Source organism: Saccopteryx bilineata, chromosome 1, assembly GCF_036850765.1.
Source record: "Saccopteryx bilineata isolate mSacBil1 chromosome 1, mSacBil1_pri_phased_curated, whole genome shotgun sequence".
NCBI classification, from domain to species: Eukaryota; Metazoa; Chordata; class Mammalia; order Chiroptera; family Emballonuridae; genus Saccopteryx; species Saccopteryx bilineata.
Window position 1 is genome coordinate 327,761,139 of NC_089490.1, and position 26,543 is coordinate 327,787,681.

The 26,543-nt window shown below is 40.3% G+C and overlaps 1 protein-coding gene across 1 annotated transcript in view; it reads right to left on the reverse strand.

The window, feature by feature from the left end:
* The window catches only part of FAT3 (FAT atypical cadherin 3), a 717,392-nt gene that overhangs the window by 370,478 nt on the left and 320,371 nt on the right, over window positions 1–26,543 (reverse strand). Inside the window, exon 3 of the mRNA XM_066248474.1 lies at window positions 12,779–13,093. Within this exon, the coding sequence (XP_066104571.1) occupies window positions 12,779–13,093 (315 nt within the window). The remainder of the gene's footprint in view (window positions 1–12,778; window positions 13,094–26,543) is intronic.

Sequence of the window (26,543 nt, forward strand, 5' to 3'; positions counted from 1 at the left end):
ATAAAGGATAAGCAGAGTTGTCTAAAATAAGATAATTCACTTTTAACAAATTGTTGGCAAGTTTTCCCATGGAACACTACAGATAACATTTCAAGTAGTAAATATCCAAAAACTATTAATAAAGAGAGGTAGGGCTTAATCCTAGCACATGCCAGAGACCACAAATACTTTATATCATGACGCACAGAATTTCACAAATGAAAGATAAATGGCGGTCTATATTCAGGCTGATGCAGATGTAATATATTGTAACTTACAAAGATGAATACCTTTAACTGATCTCTCTCCAGCTACCAAATCTTAAGGCTCTTTCCAGTCCAAATCTTTGTTCAGCCTCACTCCTGATTGGTTTTTACAGGAACAGTCCATCATGGTCCTTACACTTACATAAAGAGAAACCCATTTCAAACTTTGGCAAAATTATGTATTATTACTACAGAGTATATGCCCTCATGACATAATTCCTTCCCAAAGGCCCCACCTTCAAATACTATCATATTGGAGATTAAGTTTTGACATACAAATTTTGGCGGAACACAGACATTCACCTATAGTCCCACTAACGAACTCGTGGAAGACAGGATTTCGGTCTCAATGTCCAGCCCCATCTAACTGGCAGGGGCAGGGAGGGAAGGATTGGGGACCCGCTGAAAAAGGGGATGATATTGTGGGCTGGGAAAATAGGTCCAAAGTTATGGACAACAAGGTACCTTCTCTGTGAGATTTCAAGCCTGGTGTCCCTCTTCATGACACCCTGCAGACAGTCTTCTCCTCTCAAGTTCACCTCTTTTCTGTCACCAAGTCCAAGGTAACTGTATTTCTATACTGTCTCTGCCTTTGGTTCCCTTCTTTCCTTCCCTTCAATCCCACTGTCATTTAGAGACTCAAAGACTATCAAAGGTAGAAACAGTCTCAGGGCCTTGAATGGAAAATAAATATAACCTCTCACACCAACTCCCTGTCAGCGTTAGATTAAACTGGACACCAGGTGTGGGCACAACGTGAAAGTGAGTAATGATGTCAGCACGGGAGCAGGACAGAGAGGCAGCCCGTATCAGACAATGATGTTTCAGATTCTTGTTCAAATTCACTGATTTGCAGGGGAGGGTTCTGAGGCCTATGGAAATGAGGTAAACGGGTCCCACTGTTACAAGAGTACTTAATTTAGGGACTGGAGAACCCAATTACTTTTACTAGTGCTTTCCCCAAAGAATCTTACTGCTCACAAAAATTAGGGGATCAGGGAACATGCAGATACTCCAGTACTTTCAGCCTTTTGTACAGTGCATTTTCACCAATGAAATAAAAATTGGTTTTGCATCTCATTTGCATAATCAAACAACTTCCTTTGATTAGTCATTTGCTTTTCTGATGCTCTTGTTTAATAAAAAAAAATATCAAATGCTTCTTTTTTTAATCACTTTGTATTCATTTTGAAATATCCCCTAATTTTTGTGAGCAATACAGAACAGGGAGAGAGGTTTTCAGAGGCCCAAGAGAGGGCTCTCTAGTGCCACCACAGTCCACTTTTCAGCCAGTATAACAGAGATGATCATATGCAGAAGTCAACATGGCAGACAGACAGTCTTCCAAGAGACTCAATAAACCTATAAGTAAATTGTTATTTGTAGTTTGAAAACACCAACAGCCTAAGAACTTAATCATATAATGTGGATGCCAAATTAACTGATATAAACTCTGTACATGTGAAGACAACAGCATTTTACATTTACAGAGAGTTTACTACTGAGAATACTATTTAAAGTACTTTATATATATTTCGTCCTGGTGGCAAGCAAACTCATTAGTTACTATAATTTTCCCCATTTGCACAGAGAATAAAACTGAAGCTCAGAGAGATTAAGAAATGTGCCCAACATCACACAGCTAAGAAGTCATAGAGCTCAAATTCAAATGCAAAAGCATCTGATTCAAATGTCCAAGCTCTTAAACATGATTCCATGTGGCGCCTCCCACTGCCAGTGTCGTGATGAGGCCTGACTGTGACCATGCATGGCAAAATGCTAAACAAACACTTTGTCCTTTTGCTATAAAGTAATAAGACTGCTATCTATAACTCACCACGTGTTGATTTTTTTTCTTTTCTTTTTTTAAATTAATTTATTGTGTTTACATAGATTCCAGTGCTGCCCCGAATGCATCCCCCCATTCCCCTCAGCATCTCCCTGGCCCCCCTCCCCATAGCACCCTCCCCCTCCCCTTCAGGTTTATCCCCTCCTATCATCCCCTTTCCCTCTGTCCTCTTTTCCTCTGATTTTATGCTTTTATTGTTAGATTGTCATCCACTTTCCTAGAGTAATCTACTTCAATGTGAATAAAATTTATAGATTTTTCAAACGCTTGTACATCTTTATAAGAATGCCAAGAAGGGAGAGACAAAGTCACTCGGACATGACAGAAAAATGACAGACCAGAATATAAAGCGGTAACATTACTAAAACTGGGTTTTACATTCCAGGGTCAGTGGTGAAACTACACTTCATCCTGCAGAAAGTTTTCAGGTAGAAAGTTCCCGCGACTGGACAGAAAAGTACTTTCAGAGAATCTACTGTAAAAGAATAAGAATTGACAAGATAAAGGAGCGACCGATGAGAATCTGATTGATAAAGCACAACAAATGCCAGACAATAGCAATTTCCAAGTGATCTGCTTTACAAGAAACACTCCCAGGGTCAGCCCTGTGCAGGGAGACAGGACCACCCATCACTCATCTTTCACAAATCCTGAGCCCATGTTAGTGACTCAGGGCCACACAGGTCTCTCTTGAAAACCTCCACTGCTTCTAGATGAAATAATTAAACTCAACTAGGTCAAAAGTACTACAAAACAAACAAACAAAATAACTAAAGCCAGGCTTGACTACTGTAAAAAACTGCTGGAAGTCCAAACATGTGGCCTAGTAAAAAAAGCACTGGACTAGGAATCTGGGCCCTCCAGCTCACTTTACTCCCTTAGGAGGGCTCCACTTCCCCACTTCTTCCCCGAGACCGCGCCTTTCATGCTTCCTAGGGCTGCCCTAACAAAGTACCACAAACTGTTAGCTTAAAACATCAGAAATGTATTACTTCAGAGTTCTGGAGGCTAGAAGTCTGACATCAGGGTGTTAGCAGGGCTGTGCTCTATTTGAAGGCTCAAGGGGGAGAACCTTTCCTTGTCTTCTGGTTTCTGCTGGTTGCTGGTCCTTGGTGTTCCTTGGTATATGGCAGCAGAACTCCAGTCTCTCCCCCATCTCCACAGGCTGTGTTCCTTTCTCTCTCTCTCTCTTTCTCTCTCTCTCTCTCTCTCTCTCTCAATTTCCCTCTTCTATTAAGGATGCCAGTCACTGATGTAGTGTACACCTGAATCCAATATGACCTCATTTATGCGTAATTACTTCTGCAAAGACCCTTTGACCAAATAAGGTCACACTCATGTACAGGAGTGTGGGTCCTTCAAACATGTCATTTTGGGGGACACAATTCAACCCCTAATATCCTTATAACACAGAAAGATTTCTCTGATGTCCAAAGTTCTAGAACCAGTAATGTGTTTACTGAGTTTGCTCATATTTTTCAAATTCAATAGCATTTGTCTTTAGCATTATGGACCATTAATCAGAACAACCGTAGCTCTGTGCTCACTAGCTGGGTGACCTTGGTCCAGTCACTTAGGTTTCCAGAGTCCCAGTTCCTTCCCAGAATAGTGGGGAGAGCTAAGAAGCTAATACATGAAAACACCAGCATGGCTCAGGGCACAGAGTTGACCTGAGCTCTCCCCACCTCCCCTGCCCTCCTGGGAGGGAGGGGTGCACTCCCAGGGAGAGCCAGCACACTCCCCAACAATGGCCTGGAAGAATGAAGAAAGGTAAGGCAGTGGTTTCGATTAAAATTGACAGTTACTCTCGGAACAGAAGAAAATAATAAACCGATGAAGTCAATTATTGCAGTGGAATTAATGGCCAGATAGAAGAAATAGAAGAGAAATTTATAACCTTAATCAATCAGTATTTCTCCCCCCACCCCTACACACACATCCCTCCATCATCAGCTTTATTTACACGACTATCATCTCTTAACTAATTCTCAGCAACCCTAAATAATTCTCAGTAGCTTTCAACAGCTGAGCTCCAAAGGCAGGCTGGATCTCTAGGAAGATTGCTGCCTCCCCCGCCCCCAGGTGGAACAGCAGACACAGGAGCAGCATGGAAGACATGCAACAGCCCTCGCATGCAGAGCCAGCAGCCTGCCCCTCCGCAGGCGCCTCCCTGTCAGCGCCCAGCCCAGGGGAGGTTCCCTGCCACACAGCAGCACCATTTCTCTTCTCCCCAGCCTGCACCTGCTTTGTCTTCACTCCCTTTTACCAAGTTCCTCATCCTGTCTGTAATTCAGTTTTTATGAAATCAGTCCCCGAAAATCCTTTTTCCCAAGCAACAGCCATGTTAAATCAAAGATCTAAATCTCATAAATGGGATAAAACACCTGACATTGCCTAATGAGCGGCCAGGTCCATCGGCACTTGACTCCAATTTGGGGGAAAAGGTTTCCTTCCTATTAGTGATGATGGCGCTATCAGTAACCCAGTGTTCTGAGACATTGATTTAAGTCCCCATGAGTCTCCCACTTCCTGGGGTGTGTGAGTGCTGCATAGTTACAAAGGATGCCAAAGAGCTCAGAAAGCCTTAACCTAGCCACATGGCTACACAATGCCCAACCAAGGTCAAGAGGATTTTTTTTTTCTTTTTCATCACCTTTATTACAGAGAAGAAACAAGCCACATGTTTATCTGTCAGAAGGCTGACGTTAAGCAGCCACAGGATTTGGGGCTGCTTAAGCATTTCAAGGGAATAAACTCAGGAACCCTCAAAATAATCTCTGCGTGCCGACTTCTGAGAATGCTATTCAAAACTGACTCTGATGAGAATTTTGTTACCAGCCAAATCCTCTCCAAATACTAAGAGCTGAGAAAATGATAACTTCATCCATATGCATTCTCTTTGAAGTTTTGTTATTGTTTTGACCTTCTTTTTCTAATCGAGTTGATTTCGAGTATTCCCAGGGCCTCCCAAATACAAACAGCCCAGAGTCAGAGTCTGGAGGAAGAGGCGCTGTGCATTTCTCCCCTTTCCTTTGTTGTCATTTTATTATTAATGATACATATGTACGCATGTATAGAGATATAGAGATATGCGCACACACATTTTTTTAGTAACAATACCATCACACCTCCATAACCAATAAATCATTCTGCACAGGCTGCTTTGCTTAGGGCTATGTGTAACAGAGTCCTACAAAATATTAGGCATTAGCTCAGTGATTCTCAATGGGGCAATTCTACTCCCGGAGAACATTTGATAATGCCTGGATATTCTGGCTGTCATGACTCAGGGAGGGGTGCTACTGACATCTAGTAGAAGCCAGAGATGCTGCTAAACATCTTATAATGCATAGGACAGTCCCCTACAACAAAGACTTTTCGAGTCCAAACTGTTAACAACACTGAGATTAAGAGACTCTGAAATTGGTACTTACATTCACAACCAGCGTTCAAACAAAATCAAGCCACAGGGGGGCAGAGCCAGAGTTCACACCAGGAGTCAGCATTCTCCCTTGCAGTGGCCACCTTCTCCAAGACATCCGTACCCTAGGAACCTCCTACTTCCATCCCCACAGCCCACGGTGAAGAGCTGATCAAACAGGAAACACACAGCCTCCTAAGGGACGTAATGGTAGTGCAGAAAAATTCCCTTTGTCCGTGTTCATTTGGAGCACATGTCCAGGGATGCAAAGGTCACCGCTGAATTTAAATAACCCCCTGTGATAAATCTGCACAAGCCCGATCTGTTCTAGGGGACTTGTTGGATTAAATGAACACATGTAATGTTCTGCAGGACAAGGCGTCCTTTCATGGCTGAAGGAAGGACTGAGGGTGGGTGATTTACAGTTTCCTACGTACTCATTCGCAACATTATCCACTTCGCGCCTGGACTTTTGAATATCTAGTGGCCATTTCTACCCATTCAGGAGAAGCTAGCTTTCAGTTAGGAAGGAGTGAGGAATAAGAGATGGTAACAGGAGATGTCTACAATATTCACTATTTAGAAAAAGCACCAATATTTTTATGTACCCGTATCCCTCACCTTTGTTGACTATTTTTTTCTTTTTAATCTCTGGTTTTATACATGACCTACTATATCCTTCTCTTTTCCAGGAAAAGGTGGTTTTCTAAACAGATTACCACCAAACAGGGCTGTGCATAAACCTAAGGCTTAGCTTACTTAAGATACCAGATTATTTTTGAGCACCACTGTCTTATGAGCAAATACATTTTTATTAATGACACCCTAATACCAAATGTTTATTCATTAAAGTAAGTCTGAATTCCACTTCAGTAACAAATTTTGCTTAATTCTATAAATTTTGAAATAATACAAGTGTCTGTAAATATTATATAACACACATTTGTTATTAACCACAAGTCCTGGGTCTAATGTTTTGCTCACGGACAATTAAAGTGACAAGATTTTCCTTTTCTTTCACTTCATGAAACAGGAACTATAAGCTAGGATATGAGAGTTGATTGGGGGTTATGGTAGAGTAAGCACTTTGAATTCACAGTCAAATCTCAGAACTCTAGAACTACAAGGCAAGAGTATATGGCTGGATTAGAAAGTTAGCTCCCTTGTCCACGGATGCATCTCTCAGCACCTTGTGGCCTCCCTTTTTTGTTTTTCTTTGGACGAAAGTCTCTAGCCTTCCTGACCAGGTTCTCAGGGTAGCATCATCTGGGAAATTGTTAGAAAAGCAGATCATGGGGTTTTACCCCAGATATCTGTCATCTGACAAGCCTGCCTTGTGACTGTTTTCATGCTGACGTGTGGTCTAGAATACATCTCTCTTTCTGTTACCTCTTCTGTTATTGCTTACCCACTATGTCTTATACCATATACCAAAGGCAAGCTGATATCATTTAAAGTTTTTTGTTTTTTTTTAAATAAGGATGTCTAATATTTTAATAAAGTACTCTCCTGTTTTCATTGGGAAAGGTGTCAACCCCCAAGGGAACCAATTATTAAGGGTAGAATTCATGGTATCCCTGCAGCAGACACACTCTGGAAGAGGATCTCTTCCTCTCAACTCACCTGGTGGAAGGACAACGAGTTTACCGACACAGACAGTCGACATGGGTCAGGTTTGCCCCATGATGGGCACAGAAAGTAAAAGGAAGCGGAGCTTCACCTCCACTCAAATACAGGTGAAGATGCCAACGACAGGGCCAAAGGGAGATACAGCCAGTGCAGGAAGGAGTTTAGAAAGCCCGTGCCCTGGATTACACCAATCATCAGAGGACGTGGAGTACGCAAGGATTTCTTTCATAGACACAGACTCTCAAAACAGCATATGCTGATCTTGTATTTACGTTTAACAGGGACAAAGGCAAGAATAAAGAGATCTCTCTTATGTATGTTTTTCCCTCTAAAATAATTATTTCAAGTAGGCCTCTCACCGGGAAAATAAAAAAAAATACATATTTTAAAAACACACAAAGAAAGATATCATCCAACCAAAAAACAAAGGCATTTGCTACCTCCAATATCTCACAGCACTCGGACAGTTAAGAGTCTTCTAAAATTCGTTTTCTAATGATATAATGCCTTTCAAACTAGCTGCAGTAGCGGCAGATGGGTTTCAAAGTCAGCTTAACTTGTTTATATTCCCTGGGTAGTGTTCTGGCTTTTCTCTCTGCAGATGGACCCACGCTGCAGGGCCCGTGTCAGGTCTGTGCAATCCTTGCCCCAGCCCTTCCACCTCCCGCTGGCACTGACCCATCCCTTACTCTGACATGGTACCTTGTTCAGAGCTTCTTTCTAAGCCACAGAATTTGACCGTTTATTGATAACCTGCCTGACACTCTTCCTAAAGTAAACTGCACGTGCGATTCCTATTTTTTCCCCCTTGAGATTAAATTCCCTGAGTGCAGAAACTATCTTCTACTCTGTTATAGCCACCATGCTGCCAACATCTGGGCTCTAGAACAGCAGCACTACAAAGTAGTGCACAGATATACTTTATCAAACTGCATGGAAGAGTCCAGTGCTACATACTCACTAGTAAAAAGAGATGTTGCTGCTTTTCAAGTACCCCTTCCTCAAAAGACAGAGGAGTTGTATGCTTGCAACGTACACAAATTTGATTTCAGTGGGGAATACAGGATGGCTAACAATATCAACGACTAACATTCACTGAGTGTTTTACTAAACGCTGGCACTGTGCTAAGTGGATTCCATGGTGTAGACATGACTAAAATAAACATTCTGAAACCCTAAAGGAACTTCCTACACCTGTTTCCCAATTCAGCCTGGATGGCCAATCAGTGGGCAGCGTGTATTTTGTTACAAGTGCTGAAAGGAAGCCTTTGAGTCCTTGCTCACCCTAAGAGGCAACTGAACACCAGCCTGTTGGGTGTCTTCTGTTCCGAACTCATGAGTAGGGCTTTGGTTACTGACTAGCGAAGGCATGCATGTGCAAGGAGGCCGTATTTGATTTAATTCAACTGCTCAGCCTGGAATTAATCAAACTTTCACTGTACAGGCCAGAAAGGACCTCATAGCATTATAGCTTTTGTTTTTCTTCTTAAGCCGGAGGAATTACTGGAGAAGGTCCACAGACTACTGATTCTACATGATTTTAAATCTGGTAGGAGAAAATAAAGAAACCAAACAGTTCTTTGGGTAGAGAACAGAGTGTTCAATACTGAAAATTCTCTCCCTTCCTAGGTCCAGGACATCTGTTATCTGCTGCAAGCTGTGAATCCTAAGTATTGATATTATTTGACTTTGCATTAATCATTTTAATCTTTATTTATTATATAGTACATTGCCAAAACAAAACTCTATAAATTTCAGCTTTACCACCAAGGAAGGTATGATAGTTCACTTTAAAAGAGTCTATAACCAATTTTTAGTGGGAAATAAATCTAAAGCACAGATCTTTCCTAAGTATATGGGTATGTACATCTCCAGCTTTGTTACTAAAAAATGTTACATTAACATAACTATTTCAAGCAAATGACTTTAGAGAGACAGGGAGAAATGCCAAAAATTAAAGTGTCTTTTTAGAAACTTGGTTGAGCTGGCTGAACGTTGATCCATAGGCACTGTAATACTTAGAGTAACAAGCTTAACAAAATTACACCAGGCTTGTGGTTTCACCAATCGCAACAGAAATAGACATAGTGGAAACTCTGATTATTACAGATCTTTGTAGTTTACCGACAGCTTTCAAGCATATCATGGCGTTCAGTATTTCATGAGCGTCCCGTTAAGTAAGTAAGGTCATTCTCATTTTGCAGATAAGAATCCGAGGTTCAACCTGCACTGCAGAGCTTCAATGTACCAGGCACTGTGCAAAGCATTTCACAAGAGGATTTCTATATTCCTTGCAATAATCCTTTCTAGCTGAACACTAAAGTTCAGAGAGGTTCAATAACTTTCCTAAACTCACCAAGCTGGTGAAGCTGTTTGATACAGTCTATGTTTTCGTGCTTTTCAGTTAAGAAGTGCAGCATAAAGATCTGAACACAGGACCTCTAATCTCAAATGTTACCTCCTCCATGAAGCTCTCCCTGACCATCATTCTGGCCAACATTATAATGAGTAAAACTTCTCTAACATAATCACATATGGCATTCTTTTGTTGTATTATATATATTTGTTAATTATTTTAATTTCCTTTTCCCTTGAGTCTGAAAAAAAATGTGCCATAACTTAAGTTTAAACTTTATTTATTAGATATTGCTTATAAACTAGTAGGCACAATATATGCTTGGTGAGTGAACAAATGAATAAACAATATCCAATGTCTTGTTATCTTGTGTCTCAAAATTACAAATATGATATTTATTTATTGTAGGCAATTCACAAAGTTACTCTAAAATGTCATATGTAGCACAAATGCTTTTAAAAATGTATGGCAAGAACAGAGAAATTATAGATATGATTAAGGCTCTTATTAGGCAAGATAGGCCAAATTGTAATAATGCAATACTTTCTTAACATCCATGTGCAAACTTTAAAAAGCTATATAAAAGATAGCTTTGGTTACATGAGTCTATATGGTCTTCTCTGCACATGATATACCATCTATGTTCTTCTTGTCCAACCTCAATTCTCCCCTATGACATTTATGCTTTCTTTATTTCAGTTGAATGTGCCTGTATGTCTTTTAACTTACTTTAGAGAAGGTACTGGACTCACTGTTAATGAGCAGGGGCAATAAAATCAGGAAGGAAGATGCAGAGTCTGACTTGGGGTGTCTCACACCCCAAAGGGGCTGTGAAATATAATTTCTGTGTCCTCAAATTCTCTACTGTGACTCTATTTTCTTGTCATTGTTCTCTCCTTCAACTTTCTAGAGTACCTGAATTCATTTCTCTGTTACCATGTTACAAGGAGCTTTTTGTTATAGTAAGAAAGTGATTCAGGAGGGAATTCCCAGCCAGCTCAGGGGTTCCTCATATGCATGAGCAGTTTTCACTACTTAACCGGGCTTCGAAAAGTTGGGCTAGCCTCCAAATCTCTGAGACTTCTACTTCAAGTCCAACCAGGCCTCCATCAGACACAGAGAGCTAATGACCACTTTTGGTCTTATAGTGAAACGTACTTCAAATCCTGATTCAATACTGTTAGAATGCTAAACTCTACTTAATGAAATGATTGACTCATTCATTAGAGAAAATCAATAGTTTCCAAAATCCTGGCATTCTCTTCAAATTATGTTAATGGGAACCTCACATTTATAAAATGCTTGGGGTCAGCTGTGCATTTCTACTCTTAACAAACACAGACAAGAGAAATAGCTATCAACTGGAGCAGCAGTTTGTTTGGAAACCAGAGCATGTCCACACCAACAAACATCAACCTTCCCTAACTTGTGACCAGTATCTACTCACTTGCCTAGGTGAGATAACAATAGTACCTTTTTTTTTTTTAACATTCAATTACTTAAAACATTATCCACCACAACTCTCACTGAGTGGTTTTCTTTTTTTTTTACTCCTTTCATTAAGATTTAGAATTTAGAAGAAGCAAATCACAAGAAAGCAATAAACTGACATTTACTCTACAAAGTGTTTTTCCAGTGCACGTACTTGTCTCAGAATGCATTCAACCAAAATCCGTACCTGCCCTTTCTGATCCTTATTCAAAAGATTAAGTTTTCATTAGAATCTTTTGAAAATTTTTTAAGCAAAATGCCAGAAAATTCAAATTTTATATACTTTGTGCAAATGTGAGCATAGGCAGGTAGGAGTTAACAAAAGGAAGGGAGCTAGTCTGGCTAAGCTTGATTGAGTTAGGGATTAGGAAGTCTACTCCACCTCATGCCCCCCCTAGAAGGGAGGAAGGACCAACTTCTCAATCTCCCCAGGAAACCACCCAGCTGGTCCATTCCCTACAATAATGGGGGTGTGGGTAGGGGGGTGGGATCAGCAAAGGGAAAATGCCTCTGCTGGGCGCATGCCCAGTAGAAGCCAAGATGGCTCAGGGGGAGGCCCTTCTACTTTGAGGCACGTGCAGGAGAAACTAAGATGGCGACCATGAGGGGAGGTGCCTAGCCTGGGGAAAAGATCAGATTGGATGAGGCATGGAACGCCCTCACCCCACTGAAAATCTAAGAAAGAAACTGGATAGGGAGAAGACCCAACAGAACCCACCAAAAGCCAAGAAAAAGATTGTGGTTAGTTTAAAATAAAGTTTACCGCTTTTTTAAGTCTGGGGTAATATAATCCAAGTTAACAAAGGTCCCTCTCGGTGGCATATGTTTGCACGTTTTTTGCCTATTCATGTGTTCTCTCTCCACTCCCCATTGCAGCCACATGGGTCTAAGCCTGGGAGGATGCTGACGCGGGCCTGGATGCCAAAGCACAGCTGGGAAAAGAGACTAAACTAGCCAGATGGGGACAGAGACTGGGCTGGACTAGGCTTTCGCATGGACTAAACTGGATTCCGGCAGCGCTGGATGTCCCGCGCACACCAGGTAAAATAGCACATCTCTGTACGCTGGCCCTTCTGGGCTTGGTGAAGATGACGGTGGACTTCTTCCATAGCAGAACAGAGTTAGGCCGCCTGGTCATACATGAGACACTGGGCACCTGGGGACAGTCATTTATTTCTACTCCAATAAATCATACACTACATCTCATCCTCCTATACATGGGTACCTGAAATGCTTTTCTTGCAACTCCATGGAAAGACCCCATTTCCACCAGCAACATAAATATTGAGACACCAGAAGTTCTTCTAAACACTGATTCTTCATTGATGGGTAGGCATAGGAATCATAAAAAATTGGGGACTTAAAGTTAAGGCATTAAGGAGATCATTTACAGCAAGCTGGACTAAGAACTAGAAAGGGAGTTCTGAGAAGGTGGGGGGACACAAAGCCAGCTTACCCATAGCCAGGTTACTCTCTCCCAAGAAACAGAAAGGCAGTGGTCGGCCCTCTCAGTATCCTGGGAACCACTCTTTACTATTTTGAGTAAAGCAAATCTAAGGCTTTCTATGAAAGTCTCTAATTTTTATTAGATGACTTCACCTTGATATCCGTTAAAATTCAAGTATACCAACCAGACAAGTAAAACACTCAGCTTTTCAGACATTACCTTAGAAAGGAGGATGTTGTTCTCCAAACAATAAAACAAATAAGGGATAAATAAAATAAGCAAGCGTCAGAATTTCAAATTGGACTTCCAATTTCAAAACATTGTATGAGCATTCCCTTACCTGTTTTGATATTGATGGCAAAAAAATTTTGAGGATTCCCACTTGTAATCCGGTATGTCAGTTTTTCATTGGAACTAGAGTCGGGATCCTCAGCCTGAATCTGAATGACAGATACATCCTTTGGAGAGTTTTCCATGACAACAGGATAATAAATAGGTTCCGAGGTCAGTGGAGCATTGTCATTCACATCCTCAATTTCAATGTAGACCTCAATAGTGGAATACAGTGGAACAACACCTCGATCAGTGGCATACACTGTCAGCCAGTAGGACCCTGTTGTCTCTCGATCAAGAATGTCTGCAGTACAGATGATTCCTAAGAGAAAACAGAGAGAGCATGATTGCTACCATAAAACCGAAAAACATTATGTGAATTATCCCAAATTCAAGAGGGCTGTGCTATGTAATCTTGGCATATATAAAAAAAAAATCCACAATACAAGATTACATTACAATGTTTCTCCTTACATAAGAAAATTATCATCTGCAAAACCATATAAACAGTATTTCTACTGTTTGAGAATTATGATTACATTAAAAAATATTGTGTGGGCCCTGGCCAGTTGGCTCAGTGGTAGAGCGTCAGCCTGGCATGCAGGAGTCCCGGGTTCGATTCCCGGCCAGGGCACACAAGAGAAGCGCCCATCTGTTTCTCCACCCCTCCCCCTCTCCTTCTTCTCTGTCTCTCTCTTCCCCTCCCGCAGCCGAGGCTCCATTGGAGCAAAGTTGGCCCAGGCACTGAGGATGGCTCTATGGCCTCTGCCTCAGGCACTAGAATGGCTCTGGTTGCAATAGAGCAATGCCCCAGATGGGCAGAGCATCGCCCCCTGGTGGGCATGCCTGGTGGAGCCCGGTCGGGTGCATGCGGGAGTCTGTCTGACTGCCTCCCCGTTTCCAACTTCAGAAAAAATACAAAAAAAAAATTGTGTGAATTTTAGGAGTAGACAGACTTTCAATACATGCATACACAACACAGACGGAGCAACAGGAAGCAATGGGGAGAGAGTAGGGCAGAAGTCAAAACACTTGCCATGTTGCATTGGAAATTAGACCAATAGCAGGTCAGTGTCTCCATTTGACCAGATATTGAGTTGATTTTCTATGTAACAAAAAGCTCTCTTAGGGTAAATTATTTTGTGTTCATTCACCAAAAAAAAGGAAAAGAAAACAGAATTTCAAATGCTCTTTTGCCTGTTAGAATAAAAAATACTTTGCATGCACAGATATAAGCCTTTTTTAGTGTCCCTGAAAATCAAATGTCACAGTTATTCCAAACAATTTGAGAAGAAGCCATACTAACATACCTTCTGAATGAGCTGTAGCCCCTGAAGGACTCTACAGAGAGCCGTAAAGAAACTCTGAGCCACTTTGAGACATAGTCATGAACAATCATTCAAAATTAGGAGCAGAAAAATACCCAACCTCCTTCCACCTTTCCCTTTTCAGGGTTGAAACAGGGCTGCCCAGAGATGAGAAGTCTGCCAGAAAAGCCAGAGGACAGTGCTCCTCAGTGTCTTTACAGCCCTCACCCAAACGCCAGCTGCAGAAACTCCCCACAGGAGCATGGCATTCCCGCTGTGATGGGGAAACCCTGGGGCTCAGTTTGTAAAAAAAAAACCTCTACAGTAGTCAGGATGCTCCCAGAAGGCATAGAGTTCACATTAAACCCTAAAAGACACCCACGGAAGGAGTCGGAAAACAGTTCTTCAGTTCTGACCTGAGTCCTCTATTTGGGTATTCCTGTCAGACTTCTGACTATATTAGGCACACGATTTGGCCTACAGACCCTGCTATGAGTAAATTACCAAGTATAGCACTTGTGCAGGAGGAGATCTGTCCAGAAACAACTAGGCTGAAATACTCAGAAAAGCTCAACTCTACAAAGGAAATGACCCTACTGATACAGACCTCTCAGCTTAAAAGCGACCCACCAAAGAACCCTGAACAGGGTTATGCCATGCAACAAAAGATCACCTTAAATATTCTCAAAGGAAATATTTTAAACACAGTGGGTTCGTGTAGATTCGTAGCTGATACCTGGAAGTCAGAAATGCTAACAAGGCATTAGAAGGGTAGATACTAGATACTAGATTAATAAGAAAAATAAGAAAGATTTAAAAATTAGTGATTACAAACATGATACTATGTATCAACTGACTGAATGAATAACAGGCAACCTTACAATCTGGATTGAGGCAGAATAGAATGTCAACAGGACATGAACCCTTTGAGCAGTACAAACATTCATGTACGTCCTCGTGCCTCCTGACCATCCAGAGTATGACTGTACAAAAATTTTTATTTTAAAACTGTGGAAGGCAACATTAAAAAAGGCAAATGTATGTTCTTGTTTCCATAAATTGTTTATCAAGCAAACATGATTTTAAGTTAATAAAACTGTAACTGGAACTAATTTCAATTTTTGAAAAACAAAAACTCACTCCTGGGGGTCAGCAAGCATAAAATAAAACCCACTCCTCAAAGGGTTAAGGCTCAGAGAAGGCTTTGAGAGCAGTACACCTGCCCAGGTGTGAGAACATCTGCAAGTATAGGGCCCAGGCCCATCAGAAATCATGGCCAGCATAGAGGAGCAGTTGCAGCTGTCCCAGCCATGCGCCACCATACAGACATGGGTTGTGCTACGAGCCAGGGGAACTGGAGCTTTTCAAGTCAGAGAGTGTTCAAGTGATGGGGACTCAAGTGGTCTCTGGAATGAAGACGAAGAGTAGGCAGGCAGGATCTGGTACACAGGATATAGGTCACAAAAATGCTTTAAAAGTGCTGGGATGTCTCTTGAATGACACTTGTCAATTTAATTCATAAGCATCTACTGCGCTGGACATTGGAGGAACAGAGATAAGTGAGAAAGGATCTCTGTCTTCAACAAACTCACAATCTTTCTGAATAGGTGGATTTTGAATGAAGAGAGGGGCACGGAGTGGATACCTACACAGCCAACAGCCAGGAGGACTCACGTGGTTGAGACTGATATCTGGGAAGGCAAAGGATCCAGAACCAGAAGGGTATGGGAGGTAAGTGAAATAGCATTCACTGAGCATCTATCGTGTGCCATGAGACTCGCAATACAACTTCCCTTCAATGTATATATAATAACTATCTCTTGTAGATGAGGGCATCAAGTCTCAAATGTAAGCAGGTAAACTGCCCCAAACTGCACAGCTATTGGTAGAAGAACACAAGTCTGTCTGCCTCAAATGCTCGGGTTTCAAATCCAGACTTCATTACTTCCTACTTTTTTCACCCTGGCCAAGTTATTTATTATAAACAAGCCTAATTTTACTACCCATATCTCAGTTGTAGTGATCATGTAATTAAATGTATGATAAGAGTTTGGCAAAATGCTTGCAACATAGTGCTGAGTATAAGATAAATCAATGTAAATCAAATTTGGGGGGACACCAGAATCTATGTAAACACAATAAATTAAAATCAATTAAAAAAAGCAGACCAAAAAAACAAACAAAACAAAACAAAACAAAAACAAAAACAAAACAGTCATCGGATGTAAAGTACAGCATAGGGAATATAACTTTGTGTGGTGCCAGGTGGGTACCAGAAATATTGGGGGAAACATTTTGTAAAGTATATGATCATCTAACCACTATGCTCTACACCTGGACTACTACAAAATAAAATCTAGTGTAAACAGTAATTGAAAAAATAAAAAAGAAATTAAATGGAAAAAAAAAACTAACCAAAATCTTGTAAATAATAACCAAAATCCAAGGCAAGGGATAATCTTGAGGGGAGAGAAATTTGGGATAGACTACCTCGTCAGATGTTTATTTCTTCTCTGGTCAGGAGGCATTCTTGCACAGTCCTCGTGATGTGCCCTTTCGTTAAAATATCTGGCCTACTTGGGGGACAGGAAAGTAAGGCCACTAGAAGGAGAACATACCTCAATAAGCCACAATATGAAAGAAGTTGGTGTTGTCTGTACCTTTGTACCCTGTCAGTCCACCTACCCCACAAGCATATGGATTAGCAGTCACAGAATTACTTTGTATTCCCTGAAAGTCACTTAAAATTCTCTCTTCTTGCACCTGACAGACTAGAAGATGGTATATCACAGACTTTGGACTTTAAATGATTTTGAGAAATTCTTGGATAAAAGGCATCCACTAATGCAAATTAAATTATATGGGTAGAATTTTAATGAAAGATCAGAGACATCCTCTGGAAATCAGGATTTTCCCTCATTAAGATAAACTATGTCTTTGGCTATATTTACTCATTAACTAGAAGTGTGAATGAGTATCGTGGAACACAATGTTCAGGCATCCGTCTCATGATCCCAGAGTTTGAGGACAAATTTAAAAGAGTGATTCTGAAATATGTTAACAGTCATTATAAGATTCATCTAAGGCTCCATATTAATACAACAAATATCCTATGATAGCATTTCCTTCCTTTCTTCTATGCTTCCACAGCTAATTCTGAGCTACATGATCAAAACTGTAAAGGTAAATCCACGTGACCTTTACCATCAAGCAAAAACTCACTTTTGAGGTTGCCTAAGGGTTATCAAAAGCATGTCATAAGCCCTTAGCTTTGTGACAACCACCATGCATTCTTTATCACTTTTTAAAAACTTGAGATATACTTGACATACAATAAACTGTACATGTTTAATAATTTGGTAAGTTCTGATACCCATGAAATCATTAATATAATCAATATAACAAACATAACCATCATCCCTAAAAGTATCCTCTTTCTCATTTTTAATTATTTTTTTTAGAGAAAGAGAAAGAAAGTGGGTAAAGGGAGAAAGGGGGAGGAGAGAGAAACATCAATTTTGTTGTTCCACTTGCCTGACCAGGCGGTGGCGCAGTAGATAGAGCGTTGGACTGGGATGTGGAGGACCCAGGTTCAAGACCCCGACGTCGCCAGCTTAAGCGCGGGCTCATCTGGTTTGAGCAAAGCTCACCAGCTTGGACCCAAGGTGGCTGGCTCGAGCAAGGGGTTACTCAGTCTGCTGAAGGCCCACAGTCAAGGCACATATGAGAAAGCAATCAATGAACAACTAAGGTGTTGCAACAAAAAACTGATGATTGATGCTTCTCATCTCTCTCCGTTCCTGTCTGTCTGTTCCTATCTATCCCTCTCTCTGACTCTATCTCTTTAAAAAAATTTTTTGTTGTTGTTCCACTTATTTATGTATTCATTGGTTGACTCTTGCATGTGTCCTGAATGGGGACTGAACCCATAACATTGGAGTATTGTGATGCTCTAACCAACTGAGCTACCTGGACAGGGCCTCGTTCTCATTTTTAATAGCAATTATAAATGTTCTCAATTATCTCTACTGCCAGGCATCAGAGTAGATTTCTTTCACTACAGAATAATTTGCATTACCTACAATTTTATAGAAATGGAATCATACCGATGAACTCTTTTTGTTTGGCTTCTTTTTTTATTGGATTATTTTTTTCTATTTTCTTTTAATTTTGAAATTAAGTTTAACAGGGTGACATTGATCAATAAGTGTACATAGGTTCCAAGTTAACATTTATTTTTATTTTTTTGTGTGAAGTGAGAGGCAGGGAGGCAGAGAGACAGACTCTCGCAGGTGTCCTGACAGGGATCCACCCAGTAAGCCCACCAGGGGACAATGCTCTGCCCATCTGTGGCCACTGCTCCATTGCTTGGCAACCGAACCACCTCAGTGCCTGAGGCCAGGCCATGGAGCCATCCTCAGTGCCCAGAGCCAACTTGCCCTAACTATTTGAGCCATGGCTGCAGGAGGGAAAGAGGAAGAGAAAAAGAGAGAGAGAGAGAGAGAGAAGAAGGAGGAGGGGTAAGAGTGGAGAAGCAGCTGCTTTCTGTTTCTCCACTTTTAGATGTTACAAACAAATATCTAAAAACATTTTTAGATGTTACAAACCAAGCTGCTAAGAACATCCACTATTCTATACAAGTTTTGTATAGAAATACTTTCATTACTCCTGAGTAATTACCTAGGAGTAGAATGGCTAGTGTAGGTGGCAGGTCCATGTCTGCCATTTTACATTCCCACTAGCACTAAATGTGGAGCTTTCTAGGTGCTCCACATCCTCACTTGTGGCATACTTGGCATGATTATTTGCCTTAATTTTAGACATTCATATATACATATATATTGATAGGTGGGGAGGTAGGGAGGCAGAGAGACAGAATCCCGCATGCGCCCCAGCCAGGACCTACCCAGAAAACCCTCTTTGGGCCAGTGCTCTTCACATCTGGGGCCCCTGCTCTGTTGCTCAGAAACTGAGCTATTTCAGCATCTGAGGTGAGGTATGGAGCCATCCTCAGAGCCCAGGGCTAAATTGCTCTAACCTTTAGAGCCATGGTTGTGTGAGGGGAGGTAGAACAGAGAGAGAGAAGGTGGAAGGAGAGGTGGGGGAGAAACAGATGGTCAATTCTCCTGTGTGCCCTGATGGGAATCAAATCCAGGATTTCCACACACTGGGCCGAAGCTCTACCACTGAGCCAACCAGTCAGAGAAATTTTAGACATTCTGATGATATGTAGTAACATCTAGAAGTTTTAATTTGCATATTCCTGACAATATTGAACATCCTTAAAAGTGCTTATTAGCATCTGAATATCTTATTTGGTTAAATGTTCAAGTTGTTTATCCATTTTAATAATTGAGTTGTTTTCTTATCAAGTTTTGGGAATTCTTTACATACATGAATAAAACTCCTTTACCAGATAAGTGATTTGCAAGTATTTGCTTCCATTGTGGGGCTTCTTTTTTCATTCTCTTTTTATTTCTGTTCTGAAGAACAGAAACTTTTCATTTTGATGATATTCTAGTTAATTTTTCTTTTGTAAATCATGCTTTTGGTGTATATATAAAAATCTTTGTCTATTCCAAGGTCACACAGATTTCCTCCTACATTTTCTTCTAGAATATAATAATCTTAGGGTTTAAATTTATATCTATGATCAATTTTCAGTTAATGCTTATATATTGTTCAAGAGATATGGGTCGAAGCTCAACTTTTTTTGTATTTTCATTGTTCCAGCCCCACTTGTGGAAAAGAATACTGTTTTTCTCCACTGAATTGTCTTTGTATTTCTGTCAAAAATCAATTGATCATAGATGTATGAGTCCATTTCTGATCTCTCCATTATGTTCCATTGATCTATATGTCTTTCTTTACACTGATATCACGCTATGTCATGTAGCTTCATAGAAAGTCTTGAAATCAGGAAGTCTAAGTATTGTTATTATGCTCTTCTTTTTTCAAAGTTGTTTGGGTTATTCTAGATCCTCTGGGTTTCCATATAAATTATGGAATCACCTTTAGAATCCATATTAAATTTAGAAAAAATCTATGATTTTGACTGGGACTGCATTGATTCTATAGATCATTTTGGACAGAATTGACATCTTAACAACTTTGAGTCTATGGATCCTTAGATCTATTTATTTATGTTTGATATCTCTAAGCAATGCTTTATCGTTCTAGTATACCGATATTGTACATCTTTTGCAAATTCATTCCTATGTATTTCATTTTTCTCGTGGTGTGTAATGGCATTATTATTTTAATTTCAATTGTCTGTTGTAAGTATATAAAATATGATTGATTTTCATATGTTGATCTTATATCTTATAAACTTGTTAAACTCACTTCTTAGTTGAAACAAAGTTTTTACAAATATCATAGAGTATTCTACATAGAAGACTATATATTCTCCAAATAGGATCAGTTTTACAACCACTATTATCTCTACCATTATCTCACACCCATTCATTATGTATCTGGTACTACAGTAGGTGCAATACATGCATTCTTCATTATAATATTTTCTAAACACCTCACTTTTTCAGCAAGTATTTATTAATGCCAAGCACTCATGGAGTAGTTACTGTTTTTATTCCCATATTACAAATATAAAAACAGAGATTAGGTTAAGTAATTTGCCAATGACCACTCACTCAGCCAGTAAATAGAAGATGTAGTCTATTAAACATAAGACCAGTTATTAACTAAAACACTATTAATCCATATAGATATCAAACTTGCATAGTATTTTATGCCCAAAGAAGTTTTTCCTCCTCTGATAGAGAAGTGTCATTTATTGGGCAAACAAATTAAGTTAATATTATATTTTCCTATATGAGTTCTCCATATTGACTACAGAAATCACAGTAAGGTACTTCTTGGTATATCTTTATAGAATATAAAAAGAAAAATAAACAAAATGGTGCTGATCCTTTGCAAAGAGAGTCTGTTTTGATTTATTAAGATATACAGAATATATTTTTGACATAGGCTTGGCCCACTAACCAACTCAGTGCTGGAGCACTGATCTCCAGAAAGGAGCTTCCTTCCATGTACCTGTCACAGAAAGTAGGCTCTCTAAGGAGAGTCTCTGTTTGCTTAATCAGTATAGTCTCACCACCAACAATGGTGCCTGGCATACAGCTGGCACTCAGTAAACCTGTGTTCACGAATGAAGTAAGTCCTGACACTGAATCAGCAATATGTCACTTGACATCAAGGATAAGTCAGCTTCACTCAAGTCAGACCTGGAAGGGATTTCAAAGACCACTAAATATAGCTAACCCCCTAATGAAAGCATCCCTCCCATAGCCTCCTTGATCAGGCACCCAACCTTTGCTCTGATTCTGGTCATGGAACCCTCTCTATTTAATAGAGTGTTTCAGGTAATGTGAAGTTCTTCACACAGAGGCAAACTTTTGGTTGAATTTGAAAGCTATCTCTACCTGCAACCCTGTCACATTGCAGAATAAAATAGAACAAGTCTGCAAATCACTGTTCACTATGAGTGTGATAAATATCAGAAGATGATTTTCTCTTTCCAGGGTTTTTCTTCTCCAGTCTGAAAATTCCATCCTCGTGTGCTATGTAGGCTTCTAGTCCTTTCTTCCTCCTCATCTCTGTACCTGAACCAACAGGGTATGACCTCTGTCCATTCACAAATGTGTACTGAGTTGGGGTGGAAATGGCTGAGTAATAGCTAATTAAAAAAATAAAACCACTCACAGTGAGTCTGCAGCATGTTCCAGGGAGTGCTGCTTAGTGAAAAATATATCCAGATGTGAACTTCTCCCACCCTTCACATTTCGTCTGTCATAGAAATGCTCAAAGTGGATTCAATTGAGATACTCAAGTTTTATGCTGATAGTTATGGTAATGTCATTTAAAAATTCTTCAGAAATACATTTGAGATTTCTTATACTCTTTATTTTTGAGATGTTTATGTTTATAAAATTTTTCTTTTCCTGTTTCATCTATATTTGCTGTATGATAAAGCAGACCAGAATTCTTTGGGCATCTTAATATTTAATGGTATAAGCAGATACACAAACAGTATCTATGTAAGTAGGTATGCAAGTACACATGTGTTTATTAGAGCTTTGCATCAATCAGCTGGTATTAATTGATCCCAGCATGAAACATGTTAGCTATAATTGTCATTCTTTATTTAAAAAAAAGTATTTAGAAAAAAATATGTATATTGTTCTCATCAATTAGTCTCTAAATATTTAAAATGAAAGAGAAAAATGTATGGACCTGTTCACAAGCAGATGACTAGTATATGTTGGGCCACTCACTTTATCTATTTTCCAGCCATAACTCCAGGTCTCAATGACATCTTTCCCCATAACAGTGACACGCAAACACCCTCCACTATGTTAAAACAACCTGTCAACAACAGTCAAGGAATCCTTTGGGGATCATGGGCTTACAACATAATAACAATCACCCTGCAGAGATAAGTATTATGGATTTGGAAGCTGTTAAAAAAAATATATATAACAACTTTAAAAACACCCTGATAGCATTTTCTTTGTAGATGCTCTTAATAGAGTCTATTTTCTTGTGCATATATATTTAATTCTTATTTCTTGTCAACCAAAACATTAACTTCTAACTCTCAGTGCATTTAGAATACTTATTAACTTTTTAGTTTGACATCATTATAAATTCACCAGAAAATGCAAAGAAATGTACAGGGAGTTCCCATGCACCCCTCACGCAACACCCCCCAATGTTAACAACATCCAGGTGCATTTCTAAATTGACAAAAGCACATGGGGTTCCTTCACAGGCTCTGTAACCAATCTTAGACATCCCTTGCTTGTCTTCAGTGGGATCACACAAGTACTAGTTTTATTTCTTTGCCTAGTAATCCCTGGACTTGTATTAGCCTCTTAATGCCTTAAAAAGGATCACTGTTGTGACCAGAGTGGTCATAAAAAGAAAGAATGGGAATGCTTTTCATCCTCATAAACCCAACCAGAGTTCCTCCACACAGTCCCATGGTCACATCTGTAACAGCTGCCAGTATGAAATGCATGACATAACAGTAATGAGCTGAAACGGGATGAACCAGGATGAGTTGAGAAACTGTGGATACTAGGATCTTAGAGGTTTAAAATTATTCAAATATATTTTAGTGTATATGTATGCTATACTTTTATATACTTTTTATATCACACATGTGATATATATTTAAATATATACTTTAATGTCCTTTTTTAAATTGGCAATTTTAAGTGAATCACCCAGCTAATTGGGTGATAAAATCAAGCTTGGGATTTGGAGCAGTGACTAGGAGTCACAGGTTTTTTTTCATTACAGGAGTTGCCTGCTGATCTATCCACATGTGTCCATTATCATGAAAAAGAAGGCAATTCCTTGCCCAGGAGCTCCTCACAGTGGGTTGGCATCAGCTCTTTGGTAATAGGAAATTCAATAGTTTTATTACTTTCCTCCATTTCTAAAAATTGCTGCAATTTTTTATTTGAATCCACTTTTATATCTTCTCAGAAGATTCTCAGGTGTTGGACTGGTTTCAGACCAGGTGATTTGGTGGACCAAGTCTTCCCTAAATATCTATCACTTCTTTACTTTTGTGCAAAGAAGCCCGCACATGCTGCTTCTGCAGTCCCTGCCTCCCAAGCTGCCTTCTGTGTTCCTCCAGCTTCCAGGTTTCAGACTCAGAGAGGGAATTACCCAGCCAGGAGGGGCTGGGAGCTTTCCCTTCTGCCTTTGTCTCTGCACTTTATTGTTGTCCCTCTACTGTTATGACTAAGAGCTTCCTATGAAAAGGGACCACTCTGTCTTGTTTTTCTCTATCCTAGGATGGTGGCTAAAAATTTGGAACACTATAAATCTTGAATAAAGAAATGAATAATAACATAACATTTAGTAAATTAAAGCAAGTTGGGATGTCTGGATCTTTACAGACTATGTATCCTGATGAGTAGCTACGCTAACAAAACAAACAAAACACTTGAGTCAACTCGATATTTTGCTATCCTGTGATCACTAGACAAAATTAAATGATGGACTCAGCTTGTCATTTATTTTAGACTTCTCTAATGTATATGCAGAATTAATAGTTAAATGGTCCTGAAATATAACTATCTGTGAATTATCTTATTTGATAAGACAATTTTCTTTTTTTAATTTAGGAAATTAAATTTAACAGGGTAACATTGATCAATAAGAGTACATAGGTTTCAGGTAAACATTTCTATAGCATTTGAACTGTTAAATATGTTGTACACCCATCACCCAAAGTCAAATCACTGCCCCTCTTTACACCCTTCTCCTCCTCCCTCCTCCACACCCCCACATTCCCATCCCCCTGGTAACCACTTTACTTTTATCTATGTTCATGAGTCTCAGTTTTATATCCCACCTATGTGTGGAATCATACAGTTCCTAGCTTTTTTCTGATGTACTTATTTCACTCAGTATAATGTTCTCAAGGTCCATCCACGTTGTTGTAAATGTCACTATGTCATCATTTCTTATGGTTGAGTAGTATTCCATTGTATAGATGTACCACATCTTATTTTCTTAAAATTCACGTCCAGGTTTGGGTTGTCCCTTAGCTACCAAAGACAGTGTCATGGTACCATCCTGCAGGCTTGAAGCCATGTTGCAGTCTGATGGAGACATCAGTTGATTTTATCATGCACATGGATGCTGCACTGCTCACAGGTGCACATGCCGGGCAGTCGAATCCATGCCTCTGGGCCCCCAGATAAAGCACCAGCGGGGTGCCTTCTCTTTGCGGGCTCTCATCCACTGATTCACATCCACCCTGTGACGCGGCTGTGCTGCTGTGTTCCCTCCCCTGCATGCCTACTCCTATTGATGAGACAGCTTTCATCTTTGCAGAAGAAGAAAAACCCACAGCACTGTTGCGGGGGACAATAATGTACTGGAATGCAAGCCACCTTCATTCTGTATTATTTCACAAAGCTCAAAGCTGTAGAGCTGCCCCTAAGATTAAGACAAAGGACTGTGGGCTGAATTCAAGCTCTTATTTTGAGTTAATGAAAATGGACAGCTCTCCTTATCTTTTTAGGATGCAGACATTCTAAACTTTGCTGCATAGTCTAAAGCCTCCCTGGAAGTGAAGATTTGTAGGACCAGCAAACATATACTTGAGGTTTGATTTTTTTTTTTTTGTATTTTTCTGAAGCTGGAAATGGGGATAGACAGTCAGACAGACTCCCGCATGCGCCCTACCGGGATCCACCCGGCACGCCCACCAGGGGGCGATGCTCTGCCCCTCCGGGGCGTCGCTCTGTCGTGACCAGAGCCACTCTAGCGCCTGGGGCAGAGGACAAGGAGCCATCCCCAGCGCCCGGGCCATCTTTGCTCCAATGGAGCCTCGCTGCGGGAGGGGAAGAGAGAGACAGAGAGGAAGGAGAGGGGGAGGGGTGGAGAAGCAGATGGGCGCTTCTCCTGTGTGCCCTGGCCGGGAATCGAACCCGGGACTTCTGCACGCCAGGCCGACGCTCTACCACTGAGCCAACCAGCCAGGGCGAGGTTTGATATTTTTTTGAAGACACTTTTCAGTAACAGTTTTCAGTGGATTCAACTGCATACCTGTTCTCTCTCTACAGTAATTCCAGTTTGCATAGCTGGCACTGGGCACCAACAGCCTGAAAACAGGAAGCAGACTGAGAACACCAGGCGGAGAGCAACACATCCAACTTACATTCAGTTTCTTTTCTTTCCTGTAACCCAGACTCAAATATCTTCTGAGGTCTGTGCTAATTAGCATATCCACCATACCCATTACAACGCCCATGCCCAGTACAACGCTACGTATCCACACAACCAAATGGAAAGGAAGGTTGAAATCTAAAGCAATGGAAAATATTCAGTCATACAATATAGGAAATAAAGTCTAGAAGTGGTTTTGCCAAATGGTTGAAAACATTGAGGTTATCACATGAAGGGCACTAACTACCTCAATTATATTTCTTTAGAAGTGAAAATGTGCACAAGCTTGAGCACATAGGATTTTGGCTGGATATCTATACATAGATTCTGATAGCAATGGTAGACAAAGGAATAAGTATATAAGGGAAGCTTTTTTGTATCCTGTGTTTCTGTGATCTATAGATGAGAGGGGGGAGGAAAAGGGAACAAAAGGGGAGAGGAAGGCAGAAATTTTTAAACCAGTCAAACTGGTTACTAAGTAGTCTTTGTGGTTTAAAAAATTAAGATTCCATTGTAGGGAAAAAAAACCATGCAATATAAATAGGTATAAAAACAAACCCTCATTATCTCATGGGCGTTCCAGCTTTCATGGTGGGCCAATCGCTGTGCTGTTTGGTTGCTCTGCTACCACCCACCATGAAAGCTGGAACGCCCACTAATGGGCAGGAGGAACCAGGTTGACCAGCACTGCAAAAGTGGGTGGTCTTTATAAAAAGGTACAGCATCAGGGCCCTAGAGGAATCACTAATG